Here is an 18533-nt window from a genome sequence, read left to right on the forward strand (position 1 = left end):
CCAGACACCTGGGTCCTAAGTGGGGGCAAAACACAGTGACCTGGAGCTGTCCAAGAGCCCTTTCTGGCTATCCAGGGAACTACTCAAAACACTGTGGATGGCAAGGAACCCAGTCCATGTCTGCATGGGGTGATGGGGCCACTACTAAAATTCTAGGACATAGCAAACCAGATGTCCTTGCAAGTTGTTATGTCTATTGAGACAAATACCAGGCTAAATGTACTGAATGGATGACCTTCTTCCATTAGTGAATTCAAGTCTGTTTGCACACCCATTTTACTCTGTGCAAATATGTAAGATAATTTCACCGCAAAGTGACATGAAAAGCTATATTGGGGGAAAAGTAGTTGACAAAATACATCGGCATTAGGTATACTGAAAAGTAAAAGCCATCAACAATAGAAGAAAGAACACTTACTCAGAGGGACTTACTCAGAGGTCATGGCAGGTGTCCTGGCTCATCGCAATGATTCTATCTTCCAGACTGCCCTGTCCTTCCTCAGGAAGGAGGTTCAAATCAGCCCCCATAGACAAATGTGAAAGACTTATTCACTGAGCCAGCAAAAGTCAGGAACTTGTAGCATTGTTCAAGTGGTATGTTTAAGCACTGAACAAGAAATAAGCAAGAGCTCAAGGCCCTGAGTTCAAACTCCACTACTGGCACAAAAGATAAAGACATCTAAACCTGAAATGTATGCAATGGTAGCTTTAATCCAAGGGAAAAGAGATGTATAGAAATGGGAAAATTACATATTAGTTTAAGCAAAAAGGCCAGACTTATACATTAGGTCCAAATATGAAATAGAAAAAAGAAATGTAGTTTCCCCGCACACATCAACTCCTGGCCATCATTTTCATCAAATAGGCACAATGCTGGGTTTGAATGATTCATTGCTCTTAATACTAGAAACTCAAAATATCTCTAATTAACCCTCAAAAAGAAAGAACTGCTCAAGTGGCAGAGCACCAGCCAAGAGCAGAAACAACTGAAGTGAGAGCAGGAAATTCATGACCCACTACCTGCATAAGAAAACAGCAAAGAAGCCTGCAGACAACAGCTGCTATGCTAAGGCTGAGTCTTGTCTCTCTGGGGATCAGGACATGTAGTATTATTTTTCTATCTCCACCTACTTCAACCTGAACACTAAAATGAGTTACTAAAATGAGCCTCTTTTGAGACTGTGTGTAACTCTCTTTTGTGAAATACCCTATAATGTTAATCCCATGTATCTCAAGGACCAGTGATGTTTGTTTGGCTCAATGGGTAGATGCTAGCCTTGAGCAGAAAAGCTCAGCAATAATGCTAAGGCACTGCATTAAAGACCCAGTGCCAACATGCCAAAGAACCTATGCATTACACACATTTCTCAATGGCTTAATGAGTTTTCCATATGTTTAAGGGTAGGGTTTATTTCTTTTTAGTTAAATGAGGTAATTCCTAGTCATATATTCCAAGTTTCATGGTTCCATTCTGCCTTTTTTTTCTTCAAAAATGCTCTGGAGATAAGGACCATTTCTAAAATATGTGTTAAAGCAAAGCAGATTTTTTTCTTCATGAATCAAAGCATTTTATGTGGGTGGTCCATGTGTGCATTATTGAAACCATATACAGCTATATTTGAAAAGATGATGCAGCTGACCATGGAGATGGTATGGAGATATGATTGGCTTAACTGTAGAATAACCCATTGGTGAGTGGGGGTGTGGCTGTTCATGTTCTATGGGAGCATGTGGAATGATTTATAAAACACCAAATAGATTCCAGCTAGCCAAATGCGGATCAGGATGATGTGGTACTCTGTAGTGAATTGTGAAAGAATAGGAAAAACATCTTCGATATCCAGATACATTTTCTGAATGGAGCCATGAGGGATTTCTCTGTCTGTCTGTCTGTGTTTGGTCGTGGAGCTTTAACTCATGTGGGCACTGTCTCTGAGCTCTTTTTTCCCAAGGCTAATACCCTCCTACTTTGAGTCACAGCTCCCCTTCCAGTTTTCTGGTGCCCTGGGTCCTGTGTTACTAGATAAAATAAACTAGTGTCTAAGGCCTTCCAGAGGGCTTTGTGTTCCCAGGGCTGTGGGAGGAAGAGGGTGGGGCCCCTCCACCCCGCCCCTAACCCCGCCCCTACCCGCCCCGCGGAGAGGAGCTGGGGAGGACGCCTTCCCTAGTGGCCCAGCCGAGCCACAGCCCCGCCCCTCCCCGCCCAGCCTGAAGTCCCGCCCCTCCCGCCCCGGAAGCCGGGTCTGCTCCTCTCCCGTCGCCGATGGTGCTGGGCTCCTTGTGGTCCCGCGGCCCTTATAGTTCCGGTTGTGGCGCCCGGGCGGAAAGTTGAAGCGGACGGACTGTGGCCGGCGATGGGCTTGGGGTGAGTGGAGGCGGCGGCGGCGGCGGCGGCGGCGGCGGCCTGAGGGTCGCGTTTAATCGGTAGCAGGGATACAGGCGAAGGCTGAGGTGAGAAGAGCCGCGCAGGCCCAGCGCCCGGCCATCGCGGCCTCCCCGCGCCGGCTGTGGGGCGCCATTCCCGGGGTCCCTGCGCTCCGCGACCCGGGACTGCCGAGCGCTGTGTGAACAGCCACATTTCGCCCCGTTTTAGGCCCCTCTCTCCCCGCTTTCCTCAGGAGGGACTTCCCGGTCTCGGATTCTTTTCACTGATTTTAGAGCTTGGTGGTCGGTTGTTTGGGGGGGGGGGGAGGGCACCTCCCGTCGCCGTCCGTATGGAAGCACATTTGCAGCCAGACGTCTGCCCGGGAGAAGGCTGACAGGTAGCTGCGGCCTCCGCGGCGGCTGCGACACTCAGACGAGGCCCAAGCTTTGAGGCTCGCCCCCTGAGGGGTTTGGTTTTGTTCTAGCGCAGGCCTTAGCTGGACGGTGTTCTGTAGAGCTGCTGAGACGCTTCAATCACTTTTCTTCAAGCATCCATCCAACACCGTGTTCTGTCACACACAGAGAACATGACTGAAGAGCGAAGCAGCAGGGCAGCAGGGCTGTTTAAAGCGGTGCTACTTTGACATTTTTAACAGGGTTATGTTGAACAAACAACTTTAATGAGGCAGAGATGAGGGAGACAAATTTAAATTTTTCTATCAAACTAGTTAAACATTTGGGGCTTCTCAGGAGTGAATTTTTTTTTCTGGTTAACCTATTGATGTGGAAATCTGAACTCCTATTTGAAACATATCTATGTCTATTATGTGGTTTTAAAAAAAGAACCGCTTTTGCTGTTTAACCTGTGTTCCTAACCCCCTGTTTAAAACATTGTTTTCAGTCAGGTTTAATTCTAGTTACTTAGCAGGCTGAGACCTAGAGGATCACATCTCAAATCCAACCTAGATGGAATCCTAGAGATTCCCATCTTAGTACTGGCACACTCACAAAATTTAAAATAATCCTACGCAGGGCTGGGAAGTTGGCTCAGTGGTAGAGCGCTTGCCTTGCATGCCTGAGGCCCTGGGTTCGATTCCTCAGCACCACATAAGCAAAAAGAAAAAAGCCGGAAGTGGCACTGTGGCTCAAGTGGTAGAGCACTGGCCTTGAGCTGAAGAGCTGAGGGACAGTGCTCAGGCCCAGAGTTCAGGCCCCACAACCGGACCAAAAAAAAAAAAAAAAATCCTATGCACAAAAATAAAGATATAACAAATACAGAGACCCACTAATGTGGATACAATTTGTTGATCCTTTGTTAAGAAACTATAGTGTGCTGGGCACCAGTAGCTCAAGCCTATAATCCTAGCTACTTAGGAGGCTGAGATCTGAAGAGTTCAAAGCCAGCCCAGGAGCCTGGCGCCGGTGGCTCACACTTGTAATCCTAACTACTCAGGAGGCTGAGATCTCATGATCAAGGTTCAAAGCTAGCCCAGGCAGGAAAGTCTGTGAGACTCATCTCCAATGAAGTACCAGAAAACCAGAAGAGTGGCTATGGCTCAAAGTGGTAGAACTCTAGGCTTAAGTGAAAAAGCTCAGGGACAGCACCAGGCCCTGAATTCAAGCTCTACCTCGGAAAGGAAAGGGAAGGAAAGGGGAGAGAAACTGTAGTCTGCTGACACAATGAAATAGCATGTAGTTACAAATAAATGACCCAGCTAAAAAAAAAATACATAACTAAGAAAAGTGGGTTATAGGACTATATGTGTATACTTCGTACAACTCCATATTCACATTGCTTGTGTCCTATACAATTGTGGAAGACTTTAGGTAGATGTAAAAACATTATACAAGGTTAATGTTCACTGTTTGTTTTTTGGAATTCATTTCAAAATGTTGAACAATAGCCAGACTGCTTGCTGGTACAATGCCCAAGCACGGATGTGTGAAATTGTAAAATTCAAATTATAAGGGAGCTGTTGGAAACTTAGAACATAGTGGTTCACAAGAGCCAAATTACATTTTATTTATATATTTATTTAATTTTACTTTGAGGCTGCTATTGGGGCTTGTATTCAGGGCTTCATGCATGCTTTCCCTCAACTTGCTGGTTCATGACTGATGAGCAGACTGGCTCCAAAATGAAAGCCTCTGACCTTAGCTTCCTGAGTATCTAGTATTACAGGCCACCAGCATTAAGCTATAGTGTATGTGTGTGTGTGTGTGTGTGTGTGTGCGCGCGTGCATGTGTGCATGCATGTGTGCGCGTGCATTCATGCACCCCAGTATTGAGACTTAAACTCAGGGCGTGGGTGCTGATCCTTAGCTCCCCCCCTACCCCCGCATATTACAGGCTACCAGCATTAAGCTATAGTGTGTGTGTGTGTTTGTGTGTGTGTGCGCGTGCATGTGTGCGCGTGCATTCATGCACCCCAGTATTGAGACTTAAACTCAGGGCCTGGGTGCTGATCCTTAGCTCCCCCCCTGCCCCCGCCTCCCACTGAAAGCTAGTACTCTACCACTTGAGCCACAGCTCCACTTGAGCCACAGCTCCACTTCTGGCTTTTTGGTAGTTAATTAGAGATAAAAGTCTCACAGACTTTCCTGTCTGAGATGGCTTCAAACCATGATCCCCAGATCTCAGCCTCCTGGGTAGCTAGGATTACAGTTGTGAACCACGAGTGTGTATATGTATGTGTGTGTGTATCTCTCTCTCTTCCCCCCTCTATATATGTATATCTACATAAATGTATATATGTAAGTATATATATATTTATAAAAATAAATACATATTTTATATAAAAATTGAAAGTTGGAACTAGGGCCTACCTTTAATGCTTTTTCCCACTGGTAATAAGGTAGCCCTTGATTCACAGGTGTAGATGGTGTGTTTTGAGTGTGTCTGGGAGTGGTCTTCCCAGTGAATTAGGCTGCTGTCTTCTTTCTCCCAGAATTCTCTGCAGATTGACCTATATAGGGGTCACCTTGCCTTATTTCTGGAAAATTGGTTACAGTTATGGTGAAAAGATACTGCTTTCCTTCTGTGACACTTCTTTTTTTTTTCCCCCACAGCATTTCACTATTTGTAGCTTGTTGTCTGCATTCTGACTGGGCTCGCTTGGATTCTGTTCACCATGCCAACAGTGGTGGTGATGGACGTGTCCCTCTCCATGACTCGGCCTGTGTCAATCGAGGGGTCTGAGGAATACCAGCGGAAGCACCTTGCAGCCCATGGGTTGACAATGCTGTTTGAGCACATGGCCACAAACTACAAGCTTGAATTCACAGCATTAGCGGTTTTCTCATCGCTTTGGGAGCTGATGGTCCCCTTCACAAGAGATTATAACACCCTGCAGGTACAAAAAGGAATAAAGACCCAAGTTGATTGGAAAGAAAGCAGTATGATAATAGTGTACTGATTTTAGACCTTAGAATTATTTAATACTAAATATACAGGCACTTAATATGCACAGCTATAAAGCATAATTCATAACCAATAGGTCCTAGGCCTTTCTTTTGTAAAGCTATGAGGTAGAGAAAGAGGTCATGGGGGCTGGGAAGGTGGCTCACTGGTAAAGTGCTTGCCTCGCATTCATGAGGCCCTGGGTTCGATTCCTCAGCATCACATAAGCAGAGAAAGGTCATGGTCCATTTTCTGGAATTCTTAGGAAAGGTGAAGATTTCAGCATACCATGCTTCAGTCCCTAAATTCAACATTTTTTGCCATTCTGCTGTTTTCTACTTTCTCATACAATTTTAAGGTAATGAAAAATAGCCCTTATTAAAACACACACACACACACAAAAACTTCTAGAAAGTTCAGAATGATGCTTACTCTCCAACAGATAGTATTCATTTATAGATGCCAAGATATTATTTTTTTCCTTTTTCTTCTTTTTTTCCATCCTGGGGCTTAAATTCAGGACCTGGGCGTTATCCTTGAAATTTTTGCTCAAGGTTGGCACTCTACCACTTGAGCCATAGCTCCACTTCCAACTTTTTTGCTGGTTGATTGAGATAAGAGTCTCATGGACTTTCCTGTCCCCGGTGGCGTCAAATGTCGTTAGATCTCAGCCTCCTGAGTAGCTAGGATTACAGGTATGAGCTACTAGTACCCAGCTCAATGTTGTCATTTTAAAATTTTAATAGGTATTGTCTTTCAAAGATATTTTTCTGAGATAAGCCAGATGTCTTAATTTTTTTTTCAAATTCTTTATTGTGATTAAGTGATTACATAATTTCCCAAATTTCACTGTATTGCGAGATAGTGATGCTTAGTTAAAATCACAAACACATACTAATTTCATGGGGCAAATTGTCTGTCGTGATCTATAATATTTATGAGTTCTATGAGCTAGCCAGATGTCTTTAAACCATTAATATCTCCTATAGTTCTTAGCACAATGTCTTGGCCAATGAGTAGACAGTGTTTCTGAAATTAAACTGAGCAATTAAATAATTGTTGGGCAATTTGGAAATGCAGGATTAATGTAGTTTGAATTCTTAGTAATTTTTTTTTTGTTGTCAGTCGTGGGCCTTGAAGTCTGGGCCTGAGCACTGTCTGTCAGTTCTTCAGCTCAAGGCTAGTGCTCTACCACTTGAGCTACAGTGCCACTTCCAGTTTTCTGGTGGTTTATTGGAGATAAGAGTTTCATGGACTTTCCTGCCCCTGCCTCAGATCTCAGCCTCCTGAGTAGCTAGGATTGCAGGCATGAGCCACTGGCACCCGGCTGAATTCTTACTAATTTTTATTAAAGCTTTCCTTTTATTATCTTGCATCTTTATGAGACTTACATTTTTTTTAATCGTACTGGTGGACTCTTTTGGTGGTACTGAGTCTTGAATTCAGGACCTCATGCTTGGTAGGTAGATGCTCTACCACATGAGTCATACTTCCAACCCTTTTTTGTACTGGGTATTTTCAGATTATAGTCTCAGTTTATGCCCTGGATGGTTTGGGCTTTGATCCTTCCACTTGTGCTTCCCCATGTCAGTGGGGATAACAGGTGTGTGCTACCACACGTAGTCTTTGGTTGAAATGGAGTCTTGTGAATTTTCTCCCCAGGCCAGCCTCTTAACAGCAATTTCCCAATCTCTGCCTCTCAAATAGCTAGGATTATGGGCGTAAGCCACCCCACTCTGCTTGTACTGGTTTTCTTATAAGTTACTTAGCTAAAGATTTTTTTGGTGTTTAGCAGTTCTAAAATTTAGAGAATTGCAATGTAATGAATGAGGTATAACAGGTAAAAGCAGAAGCTCTGGAGTCAGGCCACTTCTTAAAAATTTCCTCATTTAGGGCTGGGAAGGTGGCTCAGTGGTAGAGCGCATGCCTTGCATGCCAGAGGCCCTGGGTTCGCTTCCTCAGCACCACATAAGCAAAAAGAAAAAAGCCGGAAGTGGCGCTGTGGCTCAAGTGGTAGAGCATTAGCCTTGAGCTGAAGAGCTGAAGGACAGCACCCAGGCCCAGAGTTCAGGCCCCATGACCGGACCCCCAAAAGAAAAATTCCTCATTTAAAAGTAGGGTGAACAATGGTAGGATGATTAAATCCGTGTAAAGTGCACAGAATGGTGTTTAGGAGATTATGGTTAATGGTCCATACATTTTGGTCATTGCTTTAAGCTTATTTCATTGTCCTTTACAGTTGAGGAAGTCTGTTTTGCTGTGTGGCTGTGTGGCTGGGTGGCTGTGTGGCTGTGTATGTGTGTGTGTATGTGTATGTGTGTGTGTGTGTGTGTGTGTGCGTTTTATGGAACCTATGCTTTGGGGCTTACAGAAACTCAGTGTTCGCTGTATGATACTCAGACTTCGTACAGTTTATATTGGTTTCTAATAACAAAACAGCAGAGAATAATGAGCAATTTTTTTCTCGCCCAATAAGGAAGCACTGAGTAACATGGACGATTACGACAAGACATGCCTAGAGTCCGCACTGGTTGGCGTCTCTAACATTGTTCAGCAAGAATGGGGCAGTGCAATCCCTTGCCAGGTAATGCTGTTTTTTTCAATGTCCTTAGTTAATATTAACAAGCCAGGCACTAGTGGCTCACACCTGTAACCCTAGCTACTAAGGAGGCTGAAATCCAAGGATTGCTGGTCAAAGCCAGCCCAGGCAGGAAAGTATATGAGCCTCTTATCTCCAATTAACCCAAAAAGAAAACAAAAATTAGAGTTATGACTCAAGTGGTAGAGTGCTAGCCTTGAGCCAAAAAAGCTCAGGGACAATGCACAGGGTCTGAGTTCAAGCTCCAGACTGGCACCAGCAAGAAAGAAAAAAGAAAGAGAAAATATAGACCCCCCAAACTGGCCTGTAAATCTTAGGTATTCAAGAGGCTGAGATCTGAGGATCTCAGTTTGAAGCTAGCTGAGGCTAGAAAGTCCGTGAGACACTTGTCTCCAGTTAAGTAGCAAAAAGCCAGATGTGGAGCTGTGGCTCAAGTGATGGAGCACTAGCCTTGAATGAAAAAGCTAAAAAAGGGCTAGGGAATGTAGTTTAGTGGAAGAGTGCTTGCCTAGGCTGCATGAAGCCCTGGGGACAATTCCTCAATACCACATCAACAGAAAAAGCCAGAAGTGGTGCTGTGGTTCAAGTGGTAGAGTGCTAGCCTTGAGCACAGAGAGACTCAGGGACAACACCCAGACCCTGAGGTTAAGCTACTAGGAGTGCATGTACACATGCATGAGCACATGTGCAAAACATACAAATCATTAACCACTGTAGTGTTGATTTTCCTCAGGCTCTAACCACCTACGGTATAACTCCACAAACTACATTTTACACTATTTGTACAGTTTTTAAAGAAGGCATTAAATCACTGTAATCGTATCACACGAATTTAAGTCATACTAATGTGTTCAGAAAGCAGTCCTATGCCTCGAGGAAAGTATTTTCCTGGTAAATTGATGTACTGAAAATTTATATTGTTTATAGAAAGACAAAAGGCTCACAGTAGAATTTATAACTATTCACTGAAGGACGGATTATAATTTTGTGTGGTAGAATTGTAAACACGGAACAATAGTGTCTATTCTTCATTATCTCAGTGTAGCAGTTATTCAGCAAATTTCTAACCATCTCAACTGAGTTGTCTAAAAAGTGAAGAGTATCATAAAGACTTGCTCTTGTGGGACACCAGTGGCTCACGCCTGTAATCCTAGCTACTCAGAAGACTAGGATTTGAGGATCTCCAATCAAAGCCAGCCCAGGCAGGAAAGATGAAACTCTCATCTCCAGTTAAACACTAAAAAGTTGGTAGTAGAGTTGTGGGCCAAATGGGAGAGTGCTAGCCTTGAGCAGAAAAAGCTAAGGGATAGTACCCAGGCCCTGAGTTCAAGCTCTAGTACCTGCATTTTTTGTTTTAAATGCACAAATTCAAAATACATGGTTTGGTCTTGTCTGTGAGGATGGATGTTAAGGAGAGCAGAGAGAGAGAGAAAGAATGGTGGACACAAACAGTCATAATATTCAATGTACATATTGAAACTGGGACTAGAAAACTTCAGATGGATAAGTTTGGAGTACATAGAAAAATGATAGAAAGGTTGACACTGATCAAAGTGTATTCTACATATCAGTTGACATTGAATTAAAACTCTGTGGTATAACTAGTTAAAGATAATTTTAGCTGTGGGCCAGTGGCTCACATGTATAATCCAAGTTACTTAGAAGGCTGAGATCTGAGGATCCAGGTTCAAAGTCAGCCCAGCAAGAAAGTCTATGAGGCTCTTATCTCTAATTAACCATCAGAAAACCAGAAGTGCAATTGTGACTCAAAGTGGTAGAGTGCTAGCCTTGAGCAAAAAGAGCTCAGGGATAGCTCCCAGGCCCTGAGTTCAAGTACCATGACTGACAAGAGAAAATAAAGACAATTAAAAAAAATAAGCCAGGGCCAGGCACTGGTGGCTCACGCCTGTAATCCTAGCTACTCAGGAGGCTGAGATCTGAGGATCGCGGTTCAAAGCCAGCCCGGGCAGGAGAGACCGTGAGACTCCTATCTCCAATAAACCACCAGAAAACCGGAAGTGGCGCTGTAGCTCAAGTGGTAGAGCGCTTGCCTTGAGCTGAAGAGCTGAGGGACAGCGCCCAGGCCCAGAGTTCAAGCCCCACGGCCGACAAAAAAAAAAAAAAAAAAATAAGCCAGGCATCAGGGGCTCATGCTTGTAATCCTACCTACTCAAGAGGCAGAGCTCTGAAGATCATGGTTTGATGCTAGCCTGGGCAGGAAAGTCTGTGAGACTTTTATCTCCAGATAGCCAGTAAAAAGGCAAAAGTAGAGGTGTGGCTCTAGTGGAAGAACACCAGTCTTGAGCAAAATAGTTCACAAATAGAGCCCAGGCCCTGAGCTCAAGCCCCAAGACCGGCACATAAACAAACAAATAAATCACACAGTTTGCTAGCTTTTCACAAATGGAAGCATGTATGTATATCCTTACTACAAGTAAGACCCAGAACATACCCATCACCCCACAAAGCTCCCTGCACATTCCTGTGGCAGTGAAAGCAAACCTGGGTGGAGCTGTTGGGCATGTGGCTTAATGGATACTTGTCCTCTGCACACAGGTCGTTCTGGTGACGGACGGCTGTCTCGGCATTGGTAGAGGGTCCCTGAGACATTCCCTAGCGACACACAATCAAAGGAGCAACAGCAACAGGTTCCCGCTGCCTTTCCCTTTCCCATCTAAGTTATACATCATGTGCATGGCAAACCTGGAAGAGGTAATGCCTTCTGCTAACTGCTTTGTAGATGGGTTAGGTAAATCCCAGGGCTCGGTTTATTTTTCAGTATATTCAATGAACACTCTTGCGTACGGTATAACATTTAGCTTTGAAAAGACTTGATTTCACATGCTCTTTGACATAACAACACTCACCTCTCCGAGAGTATAGCTGGAGATGCCCATTCTGCTGATGACCATGAAGGGTTGAGATGGTCTTTTTGTTTTGTCCGTTCCTCCAGAAATGTTGACAGAGGTATACTTTAGGTTTTTTCTGTTTTGGGGAGGAGGGTTTGGAACGGGGGAACATAGGTCTTTTTGTTTGTTTGTTGAGGTGCTGGTATTGGGGCTTAAAATCAAAGCCTGGATGCTGTCCCTGAGCTTTTTGCTCAAGACTAGCCACAGCTCCACTTCTAGCTTTTTTGGTAGTTTAGTGGAGCTGAAGATCTCACAGATTTTACTACTCAGGCTTGGCTTCAAACTGCCATCCTCAGCTCAAACTGCCATCCTCAGCTCTCAACCTCCTAAGTAGCTAGGATTACAGGCATGAGCCACCAGCACCTGGCTTCTGATGTGTTTTATTAAATACTTCCTGCTTTTCCCATTGAGTCAGGAATTATGTCACTTTACCTCAGTTTTTCTCTCTATAAAATGCTGATAATTGATGGCTCTTGCCAAACCATGTCAGGAACAGGTTGTAGGGAAGATGCTGTATGGCTACTAACTGTGGTCTCCTGAGAATCTGCAGAACTACTTATGAATGAAGTACTTCTTGTAACCTTGAGGCAGATTGCAATAGTTGAGGTAAGAAAGTCCATGAGACTCAGTATCTCCACTAAACTACAAAAAAATCTGGAAGTGGAGTTGTGGCTCAAGTGGTAGAGTGCTAGCCTTGAGCAAAAAGCTCAAGGACAACACCTAGGCTCTGGAATTGAGCCCAGGATTATTTGTATTTTTTTTTTGGGGGGGGGTGCGGTCGTGGGGCCTAAACTCTGGGCCTGGGCGCTGTCCCTCAGCTCTTCAGCTCAAGGCTAGCGCTCTACCACTTGAGCCACAGCACCACTTCCGGCTTTTTTCTTTTTGCTTATGTGGTGCTGAGGAATCGAACCCAGGGCCTCATGCATGCAAGGCAATCGCTCTACCACTGAGCCACCTTCCCAGCCCCTGTAGTTACTTCCTTCTGATATTGACTGTTAAGAAAATCATCTCACGGACTCAACACCCGTAATCCTAGCTACTCAGGAGGCTGAGATCTGAAGATCATGGTTCAAAGCTAGCCTGGGCAGGAAAGTCCATGAGACTCTTATCTACCAAAACTACCAAAAAAGCTGGAAGTGGAGCTGTGGCTCCACTTGAGATTTGAGACTCTTATCTCCAATTAACGACTCAAAAAAACTGGAAGTAGCTCTAGGCTGAAGTGGTAGAGCACTAGCTTTGAATACATAGAGGCTCAGGGACAGCATTCAAGCCCTGAGTTAAAGCCCTGCAACTGACAAAAAAAAAAGTGTAAGGCCTTGAGTTTAAGCCCCAGTACCAGAACCAAAAGAACAAACCAAACAAACTGTTTATTGCCCATTTTGTTACAGTGGCTGTGGCCTTGGTGTGCTGGTAGTGATGTGGTGATTTGTTCTACTTTAAAGGTGTCCTCTCTTGCTTTGTAGCTTCAGAGCACCGATTTCCTGGAATGCCTTGAACGTCTCATAGACCTCAACAATGGTGAAGGGCAAATTTTTACTATTGATGGCCCCCTGTGCTTGAGAAACGTGCAGTCTATGTTTGGGTGAGTATATGCCTTAAAGTTGTTTTTTGAGGGGTCGGGGGTGGGGGCTTCTTTACAATCTGATATTATCATTTGACAACCAAGAAGAACAGTTACTGTATTATTTCTTCAGTCTAACGTTCTCCCAACTGAGCTATTTCGGTGACCTCTCAGTTACTGTATTATTTCTAACAGTGGTGAGTCCATTTTCCCACAGTTGCCCGTTTCTCAGGTAAAATAAGGTGGTCATGCTTTAAAAAGACTCAGCTGTTACCAAGTTTAACTTGCTATGGGGTTTCTCTCTCAATTGAAATTTCCTCTGTAAAAACATCAAAATGTTTTCCGTTTCACAAGTAGATTTAGTTTTGGAATCAGTGCGAAGGTTTAACCACCTTTACATCTTGAAATGTTACTTTCATGTGTACAGTCCTTTTATGTGTACCACATGTGAACTCTTCCTCCCTTAACAAGTCATGATCATCTTCTAGAAAGCTGATAGACCTGGCATATACGCCTTTCCAGGCTGTGCTCAAGTGTGGCCACCTGACCGCTGACGTCCAGGTCTTCCCCAGGCCAGAGCCATTCATTGTAGACGAAGAAATCGATCCTATCCCAAAAGTCATTAAGACAGGTAATGCATGAAAAATTCCCTCCTGGCCTTCCTCTTTTCTCTGCCCTCTTTTCGCTTGTGACTTACTTTCTCCCCATCTAGGAGGGTTGGAAAGAATCTTGTATTCTAACAGGGAGGTGCTATTGTCATCAGCCCTTGATTTTTTTTTCTTTTTTGCTGGTCCTGGGGGCTTGAACTCAGGGCCTGGGCATTGTCCCTGAGCCTCTTTTGCTCAAGGCTAGCCCTCTACCACTTGAGCCACAGCACCACTTCAGACTTTTTCTGTTTATGTGATACTGAGGAATCAAACCCAGGGCTTCATGCAGTCCACAGGAGAACCTTCTTAGGTGATTTGTCTATACTGAGATAATGTTTTCTGCATAGATTTCAATCCATTCTATCACAATTCCTCATTTGGAAGTGTTCTCATTTCCATCATTTTTTCTGATTCTTTTACCCACCTTAGTGTGCCAATGAGTCAGGCCTGACCCTGAATGTGCCACGCAATATATGGAGCCCGGAGGCAGGCCTGCTGGACGTGCTGTTGATGAACCTGATCCCTGCCTACCAGAAAGGCGATCTCTTCTATGTTGGAAACTTCCTCCACAATTATAGACTGTGGGGGACAATGGAGCAAGTGCTGGATATTGTGTTTAAAAAGTGAGTGTTCCCCCTTCCTTCGCATCTTGGTCTGTTCAGCCCCTCCTTGCTGAGTTGTGGAATACTTGGCACCCCTCTGAACCTGTTGATTTCATGGGGGTCTGCTCACAGGAGCTTGGCATGAGACAAAGAAGTGCACCCCCTGCCTACTTTCTTAGTATGGTCTGCCCAGTACATTTCCCAGAAAAGCTACTGGAACCTCAGAATCTTGCTTACTGAGGGGCTGTTATTACAGGCATGTGCCAGAGGCACCCAACTTCTGCCCTCACCTAGGTGAGGTTCTAGGAAATCACATTTCCCATGAGTAAATAAGGTTTCATTGGGAATTGGATGTCTGTGAATAATGTAGACCCAGGAAAGGCTGGGGTGTGGGGAAGGCAGGTGAACTGGAGGCTGAATCACCTCAGAGACCTCAGGGAGGGATTATGTTGGCTTTACATATTTATAACCCCTGAAGCTTTTATGATTTTGTGTGTGTGCCAGTCCTGCAACCTGAACTCAGGGCCTGATTGCTGTTTCTTTGGTGCTCAGAGATACCACTACAGCATTTGAACCATAGGTGCTATTCTGGTCTTCAAAAATTAGTTTCTTTAGACTTTTACTGACTAATGTCTGATCAGACTGTGCACCTGAGATCTCATGTTCCTGATGAGCTAGAATTTGAGGTATTAGCCACTGGCACATTTTCCTTGGACCAAATGCATATACCTCTCATAGAAGAATTTTCACTGAACTGTATAGACATATCTCACTTGTTTATGTGTCAGATTCCATTCCCGTCTGGGAATGAGCCCATCCCATATGTGTCCTGTGTGGGCAGAAAAGGAGAAGCTGAGAGGTGACTTCCTCCTGTGCTCCCATAGGTACAGATTCCCGGGCCGTAACTCCGAGGAAGATGAACAAGTAAAGAAGTAAGTGGACTGTGGCACAAAGAAAGGCCCCTTCTTGCAAAATGGGATCTTTGAGGCTTCTGAATCCAACTAAAGATTTCTCCTTTGCACACCACTTGTGCTTTCCACTAGGGGGCAGAGGCTTGGGATTGGAGTGGTGGCAGAGGACACAGCTGTGGTGTGGTTGTGGACTCTCAGGGATGACAGGGAGGGCTGTGTGTACAAAATCAGTTCCTTCTTGTTACCTATCCCAGTGAGAATATTGGAGAATTATCTTTCAGAAGCTTCTAGTCGTGGCTCGTAAAGATCACTCTGCGTGCAGGAATCTCCTCCTGCTTCCCAACATGCAAGTGTGCATATAGCAGTCCTTGCAGAAAGGGGCTATTGGAGGCCCAGGATAGAGAGGGCAGGCACTCACTCTTCCTGTCACCAATCTGCCCACAGCACCGTTTGTTCCATCTTCACCATGTGGATGGACTGCTATCCTGCAGATTTCCGAGAGCCCCAGAACCGACACCCAGTGAAAGAACTTAGCCACTATGCCATGCTCCACATGCCCTCCTCGGACCTGGTCCTCCACCTCCACATTCTTCTCGATGAGCTGGAGGAGACCGGGAAGAAAGAGACCAAGAAAGAGAGGAAGAAGTCCCTGTGTGGTCACCTCAGAGCTTGTGAGTAGGGATGGCACCTGGGCCTCTAGGGATGAGCCTAATTGCCTGGTTTGTTTTCTTATACATTCTGATGTCCCAGACACATGAGTCCTGAGTAAAGGCAGAAGAGTGACCTGGAGCTCTCCAACAACACTTACTGGCTATGAAGGGAACTGTTACTGCACTGTGAGTGGCAAGGAGCCTAACCCATGCCTGCATGGGGTGATCAGGCCATTACTAAAGTTCTAGGACATGGCAAACCAGATGTTCTTGAAAGTTGTTCTGTCTATTGAGACAAATGCCAGGCTAAATGTTCTGTATGTGGGACTTTCTTCCATTAGTGAATTCATGTCTGTACGCACCCCCATTTTGCTCTGTGCAAATATGTAAGGACATTTCACCTCAAAATACCACCAAAACGTTACTTTGGGGGAAAACTGTTTGACAATATACAAAGGAAATAGGTAAAAGCCATCATCAATAGAAGACAGAAGACTTAGCCAGAGGGACAAAGACATGCCAGGTGTCCTGGCCCATCTCAATAATTGTAGCTTCAAGAATGCCCTATACTTCCTCAAGGTTCAAATCAGCCCTTGTTGACAACTCTGAAAGACTTATCCAATGAGCCAGCAAAAGTCAGGAACTCATAGCATGGCTCAAGTTACATGTTTAAGCATTGAACAAAAAATAAGCAAGAGCTCAAGGCCGTGAGTTCAAATTCCACTACTGGCACAAAAGATGAAACATGTAGACATGAAATGTGGGCAATGGTAGCTTTAAACCATGGAAACAAAAACATACAAATGGGAATATTACATATATAAGCAATAAGGCCAGACTTTTAAACAATTGGTGAGTAGGTATGGGCCTGTTTATGTTCTATGGGAGCATGTGGAATAATTTATGAAACACCCAATAGATTCCAGGTAGCCAAATGTGGATCAGGATGAGGTGGTACTATGTAGGGAATCATGGAAGAATAGGATATACATCTAAGATATCCATATACATTTTTCTAAATGGAGTTGTCAGGGATTTCTCAGTCTTCCTGTCTTTCTTTCTGTGTTTGTCTGTCTCTGTCTCTATTTCTGTCTGTCTCTGTCTGTTTCTGTCTCTCTCTCTGTCTCTCTGGTTTTTTTTTCTGTCTGTCTCTGTCTCTGTCTCTCCCTTTTCCTCTCTCCGTTTGGTTGTGGAGTTTGAACTCATGCTGTGGGCACTGTCTCTGAGCTCTTTTCTGCACAAGGCTAATGCGCTTCCACTTACAGTCACGGCTCCCCTTCCATTTTTTGGTGCTTAATTGGAGAGAAGAGTCTCATGGACTTTCCCGCTTGATCTGGCTTTGAACCATGATCCTCGGATTTAGACTCCTGATTAGCTAGCAGTACAGGCCAGATCCACAGCATCCAGTCAGGAATCTTTTTTAAACCTGATTTTCTAAGAAATCACATAAATGTTTCATAGCAAAGGTTTGAAGCCTGCCTTCAATGTGACAAGAAAAGAATTTTGTCAGCCTGAGACAATTGAAGATCCTGGAGTATTGTTTGTTGTTGTTTGAGTCTAGAACCCAGACATATACAAGCTACTGAAGTACTACACAATTAGCTTTACAATCTGAGTCTAGGGATTCAAGTTTATATAAAATGTGAGCTCTCCATCATGCATACCTCTGAGATATGGTACATGACTTCTGCATTTCTACTGGTGTTTCAAGAAATATTTATATAATTGTTGTTTTGTAAATCTGGTGGTAGAGCTGCACACTTCTAATCAATCAGAGCTACTGGGAAGACAGACATGAGGAACTTGAAATTGAATGCCAGCCGGAGGCCAAAACTCAACAGTTGGTCTGAAAAATAATTGTAAACAAAGAACCCAGGGCAAGGCCCAAGTCCCAGAATACATTGCTTACTAAAACATTTTTGGGCAAAATGCTTATAGAACATTGATTATCAATATATAAATATATAGTTGTGTGTACATATACATTAAAAATTGATTAATATATTTGAGTGTGTGTGTGTGTGTATCTATAAAGTGAACATAAGGAAATTCAGCAAACTGTGTATGAAAAAGGCGCTGTGAGCTGGCCACCTGAGGCACAGGCCTGTGATCTTTGTGATTTAGGAATCTGGGTTCTGAGTTTCAGGGACTCTTAGCCCCAGGGCCTTAGATTTTGAGACAAGACCTGAGCCCCTCTGGAGCAGCACATGGACATGCGCATTGGGAGGACAGCTGGTGCGCATGCTCAGACTGGCAATGCAGCCCCTCCGAGACCGCCATTGCAGCTTCTAGGAGAGACAGGAGTCTGGAGCAGAGAAGTTGGCGCTGAGGTCCTGTCCTGGGGGAAGCGATGAGGAAGGGCAGCCGTGGGGAAGGGAGGCCTGTCAGGAAACCCCGCAAGGCCTTGTGTGCAGCGGGAACTTGTGGACGTCCTTTCTGGGGCTCGGGCCTGGCTGTGCCGCCCCGTGCGGCCTCCGCGGTCTTTGGGCGCCTGGCTCCGCCATGGTTGCTGTCAGGCCGGGCAGCGCATCCTCCCGTGCCTTGCCCGGCGTGGAGCCTGCAGGACGGCCAGACCCCAGCACACGGGGTGCAGGAAGCAGTGGGGTTTGCGCAGGTGTGCTGCTGAGAGGAAGGGCGGCGGGCACCTACCCTCTGTCAACAACTTGTATTGCTGTCGCTAACCTTTCCCATGCCAGACTTTGACCAAACCACTCTGTTTTGCAAAGCCTCTGTGATGGCAGTCCACACTGTTTCAAGGCAGAAAAAAAAGAAATCATAATAAAAAGGATGGGAGATTATGCAATGGAAACTGTCTCCTGATTTCCTTTCCTGTATCTATGATGACATCCTGGGGCCTGTCTCTTAAGAAATTAATCAGCTCACTGTGGGC

The 18533-nt window shown here is 44.8% G+C and overlaps 1 protein-coding gene across 3 annotated transcripts; it reads left to right on the top strand.

The window, feature by feature from the left end:
* Positions 1–2266: 2266 nt before the first annotated feature.
* LOC138808879 (integrator complex subunit 14-like) lies at positions 2267–17645 on the top strand. 3 transcript variants are annotated; one of them, XM_069995118.1, is made up of 9 exons: positions 2267–2365; positions 5434–5717; positions 8241–8348; positions 10920–11075; positions 12736–12854; positions 13322–13464; positions 13910–14103; positions 14967–15014; positions 15438–17645. In XM_069995118.1, the coding sequence occupies exons 2-7, from the start codon at positions 5496–5498 to the stop codon at positions 13918–13920; spliced, it is 759 nt and encodes a 252-aa protein (XP_069851219.1). In that variant the 5' UTR covers positions 2267–2365; positions 5434–5495; the 3' UTR covers positions 13921–14103; positions 14967–15014; positions 15438–17645. The 3 variants fall into 3 exon arrangements, with proteins under 3 accessions (XP_069851219.1, XP_069851222.1, XP_069851221.1); XM_069995120.1 differs by lacking the exon at positions 2267–2365 and adding an exon at positions 2370–2451; XM_069995121.1 differs by lacking the exon at positions 10920–11075.
* The last annotated feature ends 888 nt before the right edge of the window (positions 17646–18533 follow it).

This window comes from Dipodomys merriami, unplaced genomic scaffold, assembly GCF_024711535.1.
Source record: "Dipodomys merriami isolate MVZ:Mamm:240054 unplaced genomic scaffold, mDipMer1.0.p SCAF_48, whole genome shotgun sequence".
In the NCBI taxonomy this organism is placed as follows: domain Eukaryota; kingdom Metazoa; phylum Chordata; class Mammalia; order Rodentia; family Heteromyidae; genus Dipodomys; species Dipodomys merriami.

What these genes read in the sequence shown, in the direction of transcription:
- LOC138808879 (XM_069995118.1), top strand. Translation starts at nt 5,496, where the DNA reads ATGCCAACAGTGGTGGTGATGGACGTGTCCCTCTCCATGACTCGGCCT. An exon ending in GAGATTATAACACCCTGCAG is followed by an intron (nt 5,718 to 8,240) that starts GTACAAAAAGGA and finishes TCGCCCAATAAG; the next exon opens with GAAGCACTGAGTAACATGGA. An exon ending in GCAGTGCAATCCCTTGCCAG is followed by an intron (nt 8,349 to 10,919) that starts GTAATGCTGTTT and finishes CTCTGCACACAG; the next exon opens with GTCGTTCTGGTGACGGACGG.